The sequence below is a fragment of the Bombina bombina genome, chromosome 2 (genome assembly GCF_027579735.1).
Source record: "Bombina bombina isolate aBomBom1 chromosome 2, aBomBom1.pri, whole genome shotgun sequence".
NCBI lineage: Eukaryota > Metazoa > Chordata > Amphibia > Anura > Bombinatoridae > Bombina > Bombina bombina.
Window position 1 is genome coordinate 413,622,636 of NC_069500.1, and position 18,932 is coordinate 413,641,567.

General features: G+C 37.6%; 1 protein-coding gene across 4 annotated transcripts in view; it reads right to left on the reverse strand.

Moving 5' to 3' along the window:
• Window positions 1-18,932, reverse strand: part of SEPTIN5 (septin 5) — a 94,078-nt gene that overhangs the window by 26,049 nt on the left and 49,097 nt on the right. For all 4 annotated transcript variants that reach the window (XM_053701931.1, XM_053701932.1, XM_053701930.1 and 1 more), the window contains 4 exons: window positions 18,084-18,207; window positions 17,873-18,007; window positions 9,087-9,204; window positions 8,557-8,658 (listed from right to left, as the gene is read on the reverse strand). In XM_053701931.1, the coding sequence (XP_053557906.1) occupies window positions 8,557-8,658; window positions 9,087-9,204; window positions 17,873-18,007; window positions 18,084-18,207 (479 nt within the window). The remainder of the gene's footprint in view (window positions 1-8,556; window positions 8,659-9,086; window positions 9,205-17,872; window positions 18,008-18,083; window positions 18,208-18,932) is intronic.

Here is an 18,932-nt window from a genome sequence, read left to right on the forward strand (position 1 = left end):
AGGGGCCATGTAATAGGGCAGTGATAAGTACAGGACAGTTATAGGGAGAGGGGCCATGTAATAGGGCAGTGATAAGTACAGGATAGTTATAGGGAGAGGGGTCATGTAATAGGGCAGTGATAAGTACAGGACAGTTATAGGGAGAGGGGTCATGTAATATGGCAGTGATAAGTACAGGGAAGTTATAGGGTGAGGGCTCATGTAATAGGGCAGTGATAAGTACAGGACAGTTATAGGATGAGGGGTCATGTAATAGGGCAGTGATAGGTACAGGACAGTTATAGGGTGAGGAGTCATGTAATAGGGCAGTAATAGGGTGACGGGTCATGCAATAGGGCAGTGATAAGTACAGGACAGTTATAGGGCAAGGGGTCATGTTATAGGGTGAGGGGTCATATAATAGGGCAGTGATAAGTACAGGACAGTTATAGGATGAGGGGTCATGTAATAGGGCAGTGATAGGTACAGGACAGTTATAGGGAGAGGGGTCATGTAATAGGGCAGTGATAAGTACAGGATAGTTATAGGGAGAGGGGTCATGTAATAGGGCAGTGATAAGTACAGGACAGTTATAGGGAGAGGGGTCATGTAATATGGCAGTGATAAGTACAGGGAAGTTATAGGGTGAGGGCTCATGTAATAGGGCAGTGATAAGTACAGGACAGTTATAGGATGAGGGGTCATGTAATAGGGCAGTGATAGGTACAGGACAGTTATAGGGAGAGGGGTCATGTAATAGGGCAGTGATAAGTACAGGACAGTTATAGGGAGAGGGGTCATGTAATAGGGCAGTGATAGGTACAGGACAGTTATAGGGTGAGGGGTCATGTAATAGGGCAGTGATAGGTACAGGACAGTTATAGGGAGAGGGGTCATGTAATAGAGCAGTGATAAGTACAGGATAGTTATAGGGAGAGGGGTCATGTAATAGGGCAGTGATAAGTACAGGACAGTTATAGGGAGAGGGGTCATGTAATAGGGCAGTGATAAGTACAGGACAGTTATAGGGAGAGGGGTTATGTAATAGAGCAGTGATAAGTACAGGATAGTTATAGGGAGAGGGGTCATGTAATAGGGCAGTGATAAGTACAGGACAGTTATAGGGAGAGGGGTCATGCAATAGGGCAGTGATAAGTACAGGACAGTTATAGGGTGAGAGGTCATGCAATAGGGCAGTGATAAGTACAGGACAGTTATAGGGTGAGGGGTCATGTAATAGGGCAGTGATAAGTACATGACAGTTATAGGGTGAGGGCTCATGTAATAGGGTGACGGGTCATGCAATAGGGGCAGTGATAAGTACAGGACAGTTATAGGGAGAGGGGCCATGTAATAGGGCAGTGATAAGTACAGGACAGTTATAGGGAGAGGGGCCATGTAATAGGGCAGTGATAAGTACAGGACAGTTATAGGGTGAGGGCTCATGTAATAGGGCAGTGATAAGTACAGGACAGTTATAGAATGAGGGGTCATGTAATAGGGCAGTGATAGGTACAGGACAGTTATAGGGTGAGGGGCCATGTAATAGGGCAGTGATAAGTACAGGGCAGTTATAGGGTGAGGGGTCATGTAATAGGGCAGTGATAAGTACAGGACAGTTATAGGGTGAGGGCTCATGTAATAGGGCAGTGATAAGTACAGGACAGTTATAGGATGAGGGGTCATGTAATAGGGCAGTAATAGGTACAGGACAGTTATAGGGTGAGGAGTCATGTAATAGGGCAGTAATAGGGTGACGGGTCATGCAATAGGGCAGTGATAAGTACAGGACAGTTATAGGGCAAGGGGTCATGTTATAGGGTGAGGGGTCATATAATAGGGCATTGATAAGTACAGGACAGTTATAGGGTGAGGGTTCATGTAATAGGGCAGTGATAAGTACAGGGCAGTTATAGGGTGAGGGGTCATGTAATAGGGCAGTTAAAGGGTGAGGGGTCATGCAATAGGGCAGTGATAAGTACAGGACAGTTATAGGGTGAGGGGTCATGTAATAGGGCAGTGATACGTGCAGGACAGTTATAGGGTGAGGGGTCATGCAATAGGGCAGTGATAAGTACAGGACAGTTATAGGGTGCGGGGTCATGTAATAGGGCAGTGATAAGTACAGGCCAGTTATAGGGTGACGGGTCATGTAATAGGGCAGTTAAAGGGTGAGAGGTCATGCAATAGGGCAGTGATAAGTACAGGACAGTTATAGGGTGAGGGGTCATGTAATAGGGCAGTGATAAGTACAGGACAGTTATAGGGTGAGGGGTCATGCAATAGGGCAGTGATAAGTACAGGACAGTTATAGGGTGAGGGGTCATGTAATAGGGCAGTGATAAGTACAGGACAGTTATAGGATGAGGGGTCATGCAATAGGGCAGTGATAAGTACAGGACAGTTATAGGGTGAGAGGTCATGCAATAGGGCAGTGATAAGTACAGGACAGTTATAGGGTGAGGGGTCATGTAATAGGGCAGTGATAAGTACATGGCAGTTATAGGGTGAGGGCTCATGTAATAGGGTGACGGGTCATGCAATAGGGGCAGTGATAAGTACAGGACAGTTATAGGGTGAGAGGTTATGTAATAGGGGAGTAATTAGTACAGGGCAGTTATAGGGTGAGAGGTTATGCAATAGGGCAGTGATAGGAACAGGGCAGTTATAGGGTGAGGGGTCATGTAATAGGGCAGAAATAGGAAATATACCTGTCTTCAGTCACTATGCCAGTGGCTTATGTTTTTTTTACACAGATTGTTTGGCATTTACAAGCCTGTGCTTTATACAGGTCATGTTTAGTATTTACAGATCGCCCTCTTGACATATACAAAGGTTTTGTTTTGGATCTGACAACGGGTGCTTTGTTTAACACTTGCAGGTCTGTGTTGCACTGGGCAATAGAGTTCATGGGTTTCACACACTAAATCACGGTGCCATAATAAGCCATATTAGTGATGGCTGTTTCCTGCACTGGCCTGCAGTATGGGTGGTGTTGTATTACTATATACAGGTCATGCAGGCACTCACAGACTTGACTCACCGTGGCGTGACCGTCTTTAGCCAGCAGCTGCCCTCCTCATTGCCTCTACGCCTGCAACACTCTCTCTCACTGACTGACTACACGTGCAGTCAGCCAGGAGCGGAGGAGGCGCCAACCGCCAATGCACCAGTCACAGGGAATGTGAACATTCATTGTTTTTCCGGGCAGCCCAATGGGTATATGGTATTGATACCGACCATAAACAGTTTCACTGACACTTCCTAAACCCATAGTCAGAGAGTGAACACTCTGAACGTGCATACTGTAGCAGGTCAACGTTTTGCTAAAAATGTTTTTTTTTTTTATAAAAGTTGAATTTTTTTCAGATTTTTTTTCTGAAACTGTCACAGGGGCCCGGTCGCAGTCGCGAACGCTGCACCCCCGCCCTTGGATACTTTTCAGTTTCTCTTGGTATCCTTTGTTGAAAAGCATACCTAGGTATCCTCAGGAGCAGCATGCACTACTAGGAGCTAGCTGGTAATTGGTGGCCATGCACCTATGTCTCTGACTTTAAAGGGATAGTATCCTGTCTCCGTTTTGTTATTTGAAATAGCTGCTTTTCCCGTTGAAACAACCACCCACAGTAACATTTTCAATACTGCAATAATGGTTACAAAAAAGTTATGGAAAACAAAAAGGCATCAGAAGAAATCAACCTTCGTGTGGGGGTGGTATAGAGAGTGATCCCAGCGCTTGTTAAAGGGTGTTCCTGATTCAGCTTTAAATACAATTCGCTTTTATCTGTTGCTTGCCTGAGTACATTTTTTTAACTCCTAATCAGGGGTGTTTTATTTTGTATATTGCACAGCTATCTAAATAACAAAATACTTAAAGGTTGTGTACTCTTTTGCAGATCTAGTATACAATGTCCCTTTAACTTAAATATACAACTAAGCCGTTTCCGCTGACCTCGTCAGCATTAGCTTCTTAGGTGCATGTGTCACAATTAAACAGCAAAAGTCATTGTATATTTTCAGGCCTTTAGCTAAATATATCATCAAGGCCTGTTTGTTATACCACTGGAACGAAACCAAAGAAAAAACAAACACACAACTAACTTTTAAGATAATAGATACAACATGTAATAAAAATAGATTAATTTGTTCCGCCAAGTGTATAAGCATTCATTGGAGACACAGTCCTTTCCTAACACACATATTAACACGCTAGTCACAGTGCTGAAACCCTACACAGCTCTATATCTCATCCTATACAAGTAGGAGATCAGCTCTGATTATATACAGATGGTCTTGTCATGCTATTACCAGCTGAAGAAAGCCATTCATCTGAAATTACAGCCCGATCTGGGCATTCCCTGTGATCCCACAGGAATCAAATGTAATGAAATTCCACAGCAGACAAAAAACACACACTCAGTTTCAGGGTCATAGTGCCGGAAGAAGTAGGCAACTGTACCTATCACAATTTAGATATTAGTCAACCAAGGGGTGTAAACCGGGCAGACAAATCCTGACCTGTTTGTGGCCTTCACAAAATTAAAGGGGCAGTGTACTGTAAAATTGGTTTCCCCTTAATGTGTTTCCAATGACTTGTTATGCCAGCAGCAGAGTATAACATGCGTGAGACGTTGGTCCTTTATGTTTATTTTTGCACGTGAAATAGTGTGTTTTGTTCTTTGGCACCAGAACTCATTAAAATGGGTTAAGTTTACAGGGAATTCAGATCTCCTTAATGTATCACTTTGTATACACACAAATGCATCATTTGCTCTGTCTGTATTCCAAAGCCCAATACTTTTACAACTGCTGATTATCTGCAACTATGTAAACGTAGCCAAGGTTTCTATAAATTCTTCCACCAGCTTCAGAGCACAACAAATGCCTCTCAAAAAAAATGATGGTTGGGGGGGGGGGGGAATATGGCTCTTCTCATAAAATGACCTAATTATTAATAATAAGAAAGAATCAAAAGCAAAATATGACAACTGACATCATCTCCCTAAACAAAAAATAAAATCATGCATCATATAACACATTATAATCACTCTGCACATAGTAGCACAGCGGTAATTGTGATAAATAACCTAAACTAGAATATGTTTGAGAAATACAGAAATCTAAAGAATGCTGACATTGCATAAATGCATAAACCAATGAGAAAATAAGATCACTATCTGAGACAGATTTGTGTCCTTACATATGCATGAGATTCCCTTTACCTTAGTTTACTTGTTACAGTGTGGTCACAATATTATAACATGTTTATAACAGTGAGAACTTATATCAGTAGCAGCAGGGCTACTGTCTTCTATGACATATTATTATTATTATTATTATCATCAGGTATTTGTAGAGCGCCAACAGATTCCGCAGCGCTAATATTAAATATTATTATCCTGAACATGAAATCTTATTCTTAAAAAAAGAAGAAAACATGCCAAAAGCAAAAACCTTATTTATTTTTTTAAATCGCGACTAGACTTTAAATATATATTATAGCATCATACGATACATATAAATAAAACATTGTATGCACATGTATAATATACCCACATCCCCACAACGCCTATAAGTTTAAAGGGACATGAAACCCAAACATTTTCTTTCATGATTCAGATAGAGAATACAATTTTAAACACCTTTCCAATTTACTTCTATTATCTAATTTGCTTCCTTCTCTTGTTATCATTTGCTGAAAGGTTTATCTAGGCAAGTTCATGAGCAGCAGAGAACCTAGGTTCTAGCTGTTGATTGGTGGCTGCATATATATATTGAATGTGATTGGCTCACCCATGTGTTCAGTTAGAAATTAGTAGTGCATTGCTGCTCTTTCAACAAATGATACCAAGAGAATGAAACAGATTAGATAATAGAAGTAAATTAGAAAGTTGTTTAAAATTGTATGCTCTATCTGAATCATGAAAGAAAAAATTTGGGTTTCATGTACCTTTAATAGTAAGTTTTTGTTTGTTCTTTTATTAACAAAGGAGATCGCAGACATAACAAATATATAGGCGTTCCGTGGGAGTTTCATGGAAGTAACCTATATTTTGATGGGGAAACATTGCCAGGAGTTTCTAGTTTTAAAACTACTTATCCTCCATGTAAGATGAGGCTTTTCAGCTATATCTGTCTTGCCAGCTTTTCAGTGGTGAGAAATCTACTGAATGTACAGTGAATCTGAGCTTACATATATTATATATATTTATACTACACAGAACCCTTTTTTTTTTTGCAGTCTATGCTCTGAAAATGTACTTAAAGGGACAGTAAAGTAATAATTAGAAATTCATGATTTAGACAGAGCATACAATTTTAAACAACTTTCTAATTTACTTATATTATTTAATTTGCTTCCTTCTATTGTTATCCTTTGATGAAAGGTTTATTTAGGTAAGCTCAGGAGCAGCAAAGAACCTAGGTTATATTTGCTGATTGGTTGCTGCATATATATATATATATATATATATATATAGCGATTGTCATTGGCTCAGTTCAGTTAGAAACCAGTAGTACATTGCTACTCCTTCAACAAATGATACCAAGAGAATGAAGCAAATTTCATAATAGAAGTAAACTGGAAAGATGTTTAAAATTGTATGTTCCATCCAAATCATGAAAGAAAAATGTTGTGTTCTCCACAGACATTTTGTTGCCACACAGGTGGCATTATGAAGTAGCCAGGTGGGGGCAGTGTAATATTTTCTAACATTATATAATTTTCTGCTATCCAAAGCACAAATTAATAGCATAATTGAACATACATTTTTGTGCAATAAAAAAATGAACATTTTTAATATTAGCTAATTTAAGCTTAATATTAGCTAAAAAATTTAGCCAGGTGGTCAGTAAACTCAGTTGGGTGGTGCACCCGCTAAAAAGTTCCTGGGGAGAACACTGTACTTAGAACATCCCCACGAGATCCGAGATCACTGGCGATGTTGTCAGACTTTTGTTAAAACTGCAATCCCTATTATTTCCTACGGAAGGCACATCACAGAGAGGGTCAGACCACTTTTTTTGTAAAATATCACTGGACCTACAGATTGCAAGAATGGCGAAGCCTAAAGGGCAATTTCTCGTAGTTTTGACAATCCTTTTATCATTAGGCAATAGACACAAGTTTAAAGGACCATTTAATACATACAGAATGGCCCCTATTTTGTGGAATTATCTGCCTCGCTCCACAAGACTCTCCTGTCGTTATTAAGGCTGTGACACACTGCGTCAGGTCGCGTAGCTGAGCGCTCAGAGATGAAATATTTGATCTTCAGAAGCGATGCGTGCATCGCTTGCAGTGTGTCACAGCCTTAATAGTTTCATGCGCTCCTTAAAGACTCTTCTGTTCGGGGATGCATACAATACAAACAAACCTTTCTTACCTCAGTTCCTCTCTTCCTCCTTTGTCATTCCCTTAAACCCCTTTAGCATGTAAGCATATGAGATTAGCTGTTTTTTTAGATCACATTCATGAGAGCTGATTTACAACAGTGCAACTCTTTGCAGGGCCCTCTACACAGGTGTCTCCTATAAATGCTACCTATGCATAGTATACCTAAGTTTATAGCGCTGCAGAATCTGTTGGCGCCCTACAAATAACTGATAATAGTAATAATAATACATTGTAAAAAGACAATAGCACTCTGAATTTTAAATAAGAAGTAGATTTTTTTTTCTGATAAATTTGAAATTTATATCATTTACTTGCACCCTGTATCATGTTGAAATATATTAAAGTATTTTTAATACTAATAAGAAGACCAGAGTGTGCTTTCCATGGAGGCTGACTATATACTGTGTGTGTATATATATATCAGGGCTCAAAATTTCCACTAGCCCACTAGCCATTGGCGAGTGTAAGTTTAACAGTGGCAAGTGAAAGTTAGCGAATGATGAGTCTGAAGTCTGGTGGCATAATAAAGAGATTGGAGAGGAAAAGTGGAGAAGAAGGTAGAGTTAAGAGACAATGGAGGAAAAATGAGTGAAGAGATATGAGAGAGGGGAAATAAAGAGTGTAAAGAGAAGATATGGCCTGAGAGATAAGAGAGAGGGTAAAAAGAGAGATTGAAGAAAGGAGGGAGTGGAGAAAGATAGTTAAGAGAGGGAAGGGAGAGATAATATTTTTTTTTTTAAAAAGAGATCTCCAGGTTGCTATGGCCTTCCATGACAGTCAGCACTCTCAGCATTCTCTATGTTCAACAACTTCCTTTTTCTATCCAGCTGTTGTCTGTTTTAACTGCTATGAACTTTTTTTGTTACTTTATTAATGTAGTAGCATTATTTAATGTGTTATGGTATAAAATAAAAACAATATTACATAATGTTTCACAATAGCTAAACATATGCAGAGGGGGGGAAGTAGTGGGCGTGCTGTGGGTGGGATTAGAAGTGGCAAGTAACATTTTGTCCTGGCTAGTATCTTAGGACTTGACATTTTGATATATTTATTTTTTTTATTTATTTTGTTTAAATTGTGTGCTCTAGCTAAATCATAAAATAAAAATGTTGACCTTGGTGTCCCTTTAAAGACAAAAGATTCATAGTGGGAATTATAGAAATATTCAGTTGTTTTACCTTCAGCTCTCTGTCCTGCTGTTTAAAATCATCGTCCTCATCAGAATCGCACTCCGGAAACTGATAAACCTTAATACCAAACTTCTCTATCTCTTCCCTGATCTAGAGAAAGAAGGGGGGATACAGGGTCAGTTAATTAAGCAATCTGCATAAGTCTCTTTAAATAACATTGTGAGATTAATAAAAAACAACATGTAAAATACAAAATCTCACTTATGACATATAAGAAGTTGTTTAATAGACCTTACTTAACCTTCCAAAATAAATATATGTTTGGAATAACAGACAAAAGGGGCGCTCAGGCAATTTCTATGTATGCACAAGAGTTAATGAAATAATGAAAATAGAAATTCAGAAGAAGAATTTGAGAAGAAACAAGAGTGACAGATGCTACAAATATTATAAACTGAAAAACATTGCTAGAGATAGATAGAAGAGATGAGGGTTGTGGTGTCTAAGAGTCAGGCAAAAACAGGGCCCTACCACGCCATAGCATTATAGTTTGTTACAATATCCTCCTAAAGCCTTACCCGCTCCTTGAGCTTGCGAATCTCGCTGGGTATGAGGCAGTCGGCCTTGGCAATTAGAGGGACAATATTCACCTTCTCATGTAGAGCTTTCATGAATGCCACATCCACCGGTCGAAGCCTGGCACACAAAAGAGATTGCTGCAGAGCCTGGCATATAATATATATCTGTAACAATCTCATTAAAGGGAAATTCTAATGAATAAAATACTTGTTCAAATTTTTTAGAGCATGCTATTTTATCACTAGCACGACTAGCAATGCTGCAAGGCTATGTGTTTAAGGCAAAGCACTGATGAACCAATCAGCAGCTATAATTGCACAACCACCTTTGTGAAGGTTAAATACATAGACTTGCAGCGTAGCTATTGATAAAACTACATTCTCTAACTAATTAGCGCATGTAATCTTTTCACTAGAATAGGTCACTTCTTTACAGAAAGGGTGGTTGTTTCATAGAATAAACTTCTATTAGAGGTGGTAAAGACAAACACCATGGGGGACTACAAAGCACACAATAAGCATAAGGCTATGCTAGGTACTAATTAATACATGGGATAAGCATAAGGCTATGCTAGGTACTAATTAATACATGGGATAAGCATAAGGCAATGTTAGGTACTAATTAATACATGGGATAAGCATAAGGCAATGTTAGGTACTAATTAATACATGGGATAAGCATAAGGCAATGTTAGGTACTAATGAATACATGGGATAAGCATAGGGCAATGTTAGGTACTAATGAATACATGGGATAAGCATAAGGCAATGTTAGGTACTAATGAATACATGGCATAAGCATAAGGCTATGCTAGGTACTAATTAATACATGGGATAAGCATAAGGCAATGTTAGGTACTAATTAATACATGGGATAAGCATAAGACAATGTTAGGTACTAATTAATACATGGGATAAGCATAAGGCAATGTTAGGTACTAATGAATACATGGGATAAGCATAAGGCAATGTTAGGTACTAATGAATACATGGGATAAGCATAGGGCAATGTTAGGTACTAATGAATACATGGGATAAGCATAAGGCAATGTTAGGTACTAATGAATACATGGGATAAGCATAGGGCAATGTTAGGTACTAATGAATACATGGGATAAGCATAAGGCAATGTTAGGTACTAATGAATACATGGTATAAGCATAAGGCAATGTTAGGTACTAATGAATACATAAGATAAGCATAGGGCAATGTTAGGTACTAATGAATACATGGGATAAGCATAAGGCAATGTTAGGTACTAATGAATACATGGCATAAGCATAAGGCTATGCTAGGTACTAATGAATACATGGGATAAGCATAAGGCAATGTTAGGTACTAATTAATACATGGGATAAGCATAAGGCAATGTTAGGTACTAATGAATACATGGGATAAGCATAAGGCAATGTTAGGTACTAATGAATACATGGGATAAGCATAAGGCAATGTTAGGTACTAATTAATACATGGGATAAGCATAAGGCAATGTTAGGTACTAATGAATACATGGGATAAGCATAAGGCAATGTTAGGTACTAATGAATACATGGGATAAGCATAGGGCAATGTTAGGTACTAATGAATACATGGGATAAGCATAAGGCAATGTTAGGTACTAATGAATACATGGGATAAGCATAAGGCAATGTTAGGTACTAATGAATACATGGGATAAGCATAGGGCAATGTTAGGTACTAATGAATACATGGGATAAGCATAAGGCAATGTTAGGTACTAATGAATACATGGCATAAGCATAAGGCTATGCTAGGTACTAATTAATACATGGGATAAGCATAAGGCAATGTTAGGTACTAATTAATACATGGGATAAGCATAAGACAATGTTAGGTACTAATTAATACATGGGATAAGCATAAGGCAATGTTAGGTACTAATGAATACATGGGATAAGCATAAGGCAATGTTAGGTACTAATGAATACATGGGATAAGCATAAGGCAATGTTAGGTACTAATGAATACATGGGATAAGCATAAGGCTATGCTAGGTACTAATTAATACATGGGATAAGCATAAGGCTATGTTAGGTACTAATTAATACATGGGATAAGCATAAGGCAATGTTAGGTACTAATTAATACATGGGATACGCATAAGACAATGTTAGGTACTAATTAATACATGGGATAAGAATAAGACAATGTTAGGTACTAATTAATACATGGGATAAGCATAAGGCAATGTTAGGTACTAATTAATACATGGGATAAGCATAAGGCAATGTTAGGTACTAATGAATACATGGGATAAGCATAAGGCAATGTTAGGTACTAATGAATACATGGGATAAGCATAAAGCAATGTTAGGTACTAATGAATACATGGGATAAGCATAAGGCTATGTTAGGTACTAATGAATACATGGGATAAGCATAAGGCAATGTTAGGTACTAATGAATACATGGGATAAGCATAAGGCAATGTTAGGTACTAATGAATATATGGGATAAGCATAAGGCAATGTTAGGTACTAATGAATACATGGGATAAGCATAAGGCTATGTTAGGTACTAATAAATACATGGGATAAGCATAAGGCAATGTTAGGTACTAATGAATACATGGGATAAGCATAAGGCTATGCTTTTTTTTTTTTGTTATCCTTAATTTTGTTTTTATTTTATTCTGTGTTGGAAATTTACCATACACGTATTTAAGTTGCTATAAGGAACTTTATTATGTAAATACAAGATATGTTTTGTCTCTATATTCTTTTTTAGATTTTTCCCCTTATTGAAAGGGTTTAATTTGTGGCATGACAGAGAAATATGTTGGTTGTATATCTGATTTTGTATCATACATAAGGCAACTGTGAAGCCTTTACAGATAATTATTTACTATTTGTTAATTTTTCTGTTATCATTTTTTGCTCTGACTACTATAGAATTGTACTTTGATATGGTATATAACTAAAAAATTTTTTTTTTTTTTTAAAGCATAAGGCTATGCTAGGTACTAATTAATACATAGGATAAGCATAAGGCTATGTTAGGTACTAATAAAAACATGGGATAAGCATAAGGTTATGCTAGGTAATAATTAATACATGGGATAAGCATAAGGCTATGCTAGGTACTAATTCATACATGGGATACGCATAAGGCTATGCTAGGTACTAATTCATACATGGGATACGCATAAGGCAATGTTAGGTACTAATTCATACATGGGATAAGCATAAGGTTATGCTAGGTACTAATTCATACATGGGATAAGCATAAGGTTATGCTAGGTACTAATTCATACATGGGATAAGCATAAGGCTATGCTAGGTACTAATTCATACATGGGATACGCATAAGGCTATGCTAGGTACTAATTCATACATGGGATACGCATAAGGCTATGCTAGGTACTAATTCATACATGGGATAAGCATAAGGTTATGCTAGGTACTAATTAATACATGGGATAAGCATAAGGTTATGCTAGGTACTAATTCATACATGGGATAAGCATACGGCTATGATAGGTACTAATTAATACATGGGATAAGCATAAGGCTATGCTAGGTACTAATTCATACATGGGATAAGCATACGGCTATGCTAGGTACTAATTAATTCATGGGATAAGCATAAGGTTATGCTAGGTACTAATTCATACATGGGATAAGCATAAGGCTATGCTAGGTACTAATTAATACATGGGATAAGCATAAGACTATGCTAGGTACTAATTAATACATGGGATAAGCATACGGTTATGCTAGGTACTAATTCATACATGGGATAAGCATAAGGCTATGCTTTTTTTTATGATTAATTTTGTTTTTATTTTATTCTGTGTTTGAAATTTACCATACAAGTATTTAAGTGCTATAAGGAACTTTATTATGTAAATACAAGATATGTTTTGTCTATATATTCTTTTTTAGATTTTTCCCCTTATTGAAAGGGTTTAATTTGTGGCATGACAGATAAATATGTTGGTTGTATATCTGATTTTGTATCATACATAAGGCAACTGTGAAAGCCTTTACAGATAATTATTTACTATTTGTTAATTTTTCTATTATAATTTTTTGCTCTGACTACCATAGAATTGTACTTTGATATGGTATACAGGGAGTGCAGAATTATTAGGCAAATGAGTATTTTGACCACATCATCCTCTTTATGCATGTTGTCTTACTCCAAGCTGTATAGGCTCGAAAGCCTACTACCAATTAAGCATATTAGGTGATGTGCATCTCTGTAATGAGAAGGGGTGTGGTCTAATGACATCAACACCCTATATCAGGTGTGCATAATTATTAGGCAACTTCCTTTCCTTTGGCAAAATGGGTCAAAAGAAGGACTTGACAGGCTCAGAAAAGTCAAAAATAGTGAGATATCTTGCAGAGAGATGCAGCACTCTTAAAATTGCAAAGCTTCTGAAGCGTGATCGTCGAACAATCAAGCATTTCATTCAAAATAGTCAACAGGGTCGCAAGAAGCGTGTGGAAAAACCAAGGCGCAAAATAACTGCCCATGAACTGAGAAAAGTCAAGCGTGCAGCTGCCAAGATGCCACTTGCCACCAGTTTGGCCATATTTCAGAGCTGCAACATAACTGGAGTGCCCAAAAGCACAAGGTGTGCAATACTCAGAGACATGGCCAAGGTAAGAAAGGCTGAAAGACGACGACCACTGAACAAGACACACAAGCTGAAACGTCAAGACTGGGCCAAGAAATATCTCAAGACTGATTTTTCTAAGGTTTTATGGACTGATGAAATGAGAGTGAGTCTTGATGGGCCAGATGGATGGGCCCGTGGCTGGATTGGTAAAGGGCAGAGAGCTCCAGTCCGACTCAGACGCCAGCAAGGTGGAGGTGGAGTACTGGTTTGGGCTGGTATCATCAAAGATGAGCTTGTGGGGCCTTTTCGGGTTGAGGATGGAGTCAAGCTCAACTCCCAGTCCTACTGCCAGTTTCTGGAAGACACCTTCTTCAAGCAGTGGTACAGGAAGAAGTCTGCATCCTTCAAGAAAAACATGATTTTCATGCAGGACAATGCTCCATCACACGCGTCCAAGTACTCCACAGCGTGGCTGGCAAGAAAGGGTATAAAAGAAGAAAATCTAATGACTTGGCCTCCTTGTTCACCTGATCTGAACCCCATTGAGAACCTGTGGTCCATCATCAAATGTGAGATTTACAAGGAGGGAAAACAGTACACCTCTCTGAACAGTGTCTGGGAGGCTGTGGTTGCTGCTGCACGCAATGTTGATGGTGAACAGATCAAAACACTGACAGAATCCATGGATGGCAGGCTTTTGAGTGTCCTTGCAAAGAAAGGTGGCTATATTGGTCAATGATTTGTTTTTGTTTTGTTTTTGAATGTCAGAAATGTATATTTGTGAATGTGAGATGTTATATTGGTTTCACTGGTAAAAATAAATAATTGAAATGGGTATATATTTGTTTTTTGTTAAGTTGCCTAATAATTATGCACAGTAATAGTCACCTGCACACACAGATATCCCCCTAAAATAGCTATAACTAAAAACAAACTAAAAACTACTTCCAAAACTATTCAGCTTTGATATTAATTAGTTTTTTGGGTTCATTGAGAACATGGTTGTTGTTCAATAATAAAATTAATCCTCAAAAATACAACTTGCCTAATAATTCTGCACTCCCTGTATAAATATAAAAAAAAAAAAAAAAAAAAAAGCATAAGGCTATGCTAGGTACTAATTAATACATGGGATAAGCATAAGGCTATGCTAGGTACTAATTAATACATGGGATAAGCATAAGGTTATGCTAGGTACTAATTAATACATGGGATAAGCATAAGGCTATGCTAGGTACTAATTCATACATGGGATAAGCATAAGGCTATGCTAGGTACTAATTAATACATGGGATAAGCATAAGGTTATGCTAGGTTCTCATTAATACATGGGATAAGCATAAGGCTATGCTAGGTACTAATTCATACATGGGATAAGCATAAGGCTATGCTAGGTACTAATTAATACATGGGATAAGCATAAGGTTATGCTAGGTACTAATTAATACATGGGATAAGCATAAGGCTATGCTAGGTACTAATTCATACATGGGATAAGCATAAGGCTCATACATGGGATAAGCATAAGGCTATGCTAGGTACTAATTAATACATGGGATCAGCATAAGGCTATGCTAGGTACTAATTAATACATGGGATATGCATAAGGTTATGCTAGGTACTAATTAATACATGGGATAAGCATAAGGCTATGCTAGGTACTAATTAATACATGGGATCAGCATAAGGCTATGCTAGGTACTAATTAATACATGGGATAAGCATAAGGTTATGCTAGGTACTAATTAATACATGGGATAAGCATAAGGCTATGCTAGGTACTAATTCATACATGGGATAAGCATAAGGCTATGCTAGGTACTAATTAATACATGGGATCAGCATAAGGCTATGCTAGGTACTAATTAATACATGGGATATGCATAAGGTTATGCTAGGTACTAATTAATACATGGGATAAGCATAAGGCTATGCTAGGTACTAATTAATACATGGGATAAGCATAAGGCTATGCTAGGTACTAATTCATACATGGGATAAGCATAAGGCTATGCTAGGAACTAATTCATACATGGGATAAGCATAAGGCTATGCTAGGTACTAATTCATACATGGGATAAGCAAAAGGTTATGCTAGGTACTAATTAATACATGGGATAAGCATAAGCCTATGCTAGGTACTAATTCATACATGGGATAAGCATAAGACTATGCTAGGTACTAATTCATACATGGGATAAGCATAATGCTATGCTAGGTACTAATTCATACATGGGATAAGCATAAGGCTATGCTAGGTACTAATTCATACATGTGATAACCATAAGCCTATGCTAGGTACTAATTCATACATGGGATAAGCAAACGGCTATGCTAGGTACTAATTAATACATGGGATAAGCATAAGGCTATGCTAGGTACTAATTCATACATGGGATAACCATAAGCCTATGCTAGGTACTAATTCATACATGGGATAAGCAAACGGCTATGCTAGGTACTAATTAATACATGGGATAAGCATAAGGCTATGCTAGGTACTAATTCATACATGGGATAAGCATAAGGCTATGCTAGGTACTAATTCATACATGGGATAACCATAAGCCTATGCTAGGTACTAATTCATACATGGGATAAGCATAAGGCTATGCTAGGTACTAATTCATACATGGGCTAAGCATAAGGCTATGCTAGGTACTAATTCATACATGGGATAACCATAAGCCTATGCTAGGTACTAATTCATACATGGGATAAGCAAACGGCTATGCTAGGTACTAATTAATACATGGGATAAGCATAAGGCTATGCTAGGTACTAATTCATACATGGGATAACCATAAGCCTATGCTAGGTACTAATTCATACATGGGATAAGCATAAGGTTATGCTAGGTACTAATTAATACATGGGATAAGCATAAGGCTATGCTAGGTACTAATTCATACATGGGATAAACATAAGGCTATGCTAGGTACTAATTCATACATGGGATAAGCATAAGGCTATGCTAGGTACTAATTCATACATGGGATAAGCATAAGGCTATGCTAGGTACTAATTCATACATGGGATAAGCATAAGGCTATGCTAGGTACTAATTCATACATGGGATAAGCATAAGACTATGCTAGGTACTAATTAATACATGGGATAAGCATAAGGCTATGCTAGGTACTAATTAATACATGGGATAAGTATAAGGCTATGCTAGGTACTAATTCATACATGGGATAAGCATAAGGCTATGCTAGGTACTAATTCATACATGGGCTAAGCAAAAGGTTATGCTAGGTACTAATTAATACATGGGATAAGCATAAGCCTATGCTAGGTACTAATTCATACATGGGATAAGCAAACGGCTATGCTAGGTACTAATTAATACATGGGATAAGCATAAGGCTATGCTAGGTACAAATTCATACATGGGATAAGCAAACGGCTATGCTAGGTACTAATTAATACATGGGATAAGCATAAGGCTATGCTAGGTACTAATTCATACATGGGATAAGCATAAGGTTATGCTAGGTACTAATTAATACATGGGATAAGCATAAGGCTATGATAGGTACTAATTAATACATGGGATAAGCATAAGGCTATGCTAGGTACTAATTCATACATGGGATAAGCATAAGGTTATGCTAGGTACTAATTAATACATGGGATAAGCATAAGTTTATGCTGGGTACTAATTAATACATGGGACAAGCATAAGGCTATGCTAGGTACTAATTCATACATGGGATAAGCATAAGGTTATGCTAGGTACTAATTAATACATGGGATAAGCATAAGGCTATGCTAGGTAGGTACTAATTAATACATGGGATAAGCATAAGACTATGCTAGGTACTAATTAATACATGGGATAAGCATAAGACTATGCTAGGTACTAATTAATACATGGGATAAGCATAAGTCTATGCTAGGTACTAATTAATACATGGGATAAGCATAAGATTATGCTAGGTACTAATTAATACATGGGATAAGCATACGGCTATGCTAGGTACTAATTAATACATGGAATAAGTATAAGGCTATCCTGTGAGTTACTATAAAATGCAGGCATGATTGATGGGCCTATGGTTATCCAATCCTAATAACATGAGAGAAATGAGACAGAAGCTCACTAATGTCCTAGCATAAGAGAAAATCACACAGTTGTCACCAAATCTTGACACAGTTCAGTGCATGGGGGGGGGGATAGTGACTTCTCACTCACCCATGTCCGAAGGGTGAAATGAAGTACAGACAGCAGTGCACTCGGTTATCCTGGATGTTCTTCCGATTTAGACCACTTTCATCTCGGAAATACTGCTCAAACTGTTGGTCTATATAGTCTGTGATGGCCTTCCAGCTGCAGCAGACAAAGGTGTTATGCTGAGTCTCCTACACTGAGGGTGTACACAGGACACTCTCTCACAACAACCTACCATTCTGTGTTATTCACTGCGTCCCCAAAGCCTGGTGTGTCCACAATGGTCAGCTTAAGCTTTACTCCCTTCTCCTCGATATCCACTGTGTGCTTTAAAATCTCCACCGTCTGATTAATCCGCTCTGTGGGGACAAAATTAGCAGCACATTGAAGACATCATAGTGTAGAGAGAAAAATCAGATGTGTTCTTCTGAGCAAGATATTTAGAAAGATAGCATAGACTATTGATATTGATATTTAACATCAATTATACCGAAGTAAAAAACTTTCAGTATTCAGAAACAAGGAAATAGAGTTACATCAATAACTGAGTATACGAAAGAAAAAAAGGAAACATATTGGTATACAATTTGTGCCTCTATTTAAAGGAATATTGCACTGTAAATCTTTTTCCGCTTTAATTTCCAGTGATCCATTTTTAACTATTAAAGCATATTACATTGTTTAGAAATAGCTACTTTATACATTGCCCCATTTAAAACCCATTATCACAGCCCAAAGCATTTAAAAAAAATAATTAATTATATAAGTTATTCTGTTTTAATATGTATAGAGGAACCAGACACATAAGCCAACTCTCCCTATTATTATTCTTAATATAACACATAGGTAAAGGCAAGTTATAGTGCAATAATAAAATACTCTAACACATTACAGCATTTTGGTATTGCCACTTTAAGTCTCTTTAAATGAAAGATCGAATCAAAAGAATAAAAATCAGTTTTTCTTAAAGCTTTTGCTACAGTTGAGATTAATACAGCAGTATTGACACTTCCGTGTTAAGACAGAATATGTCACCATTGTCTGACACAAGCTCTTCTTGAGTGTTGCTGAGCAACCATATATA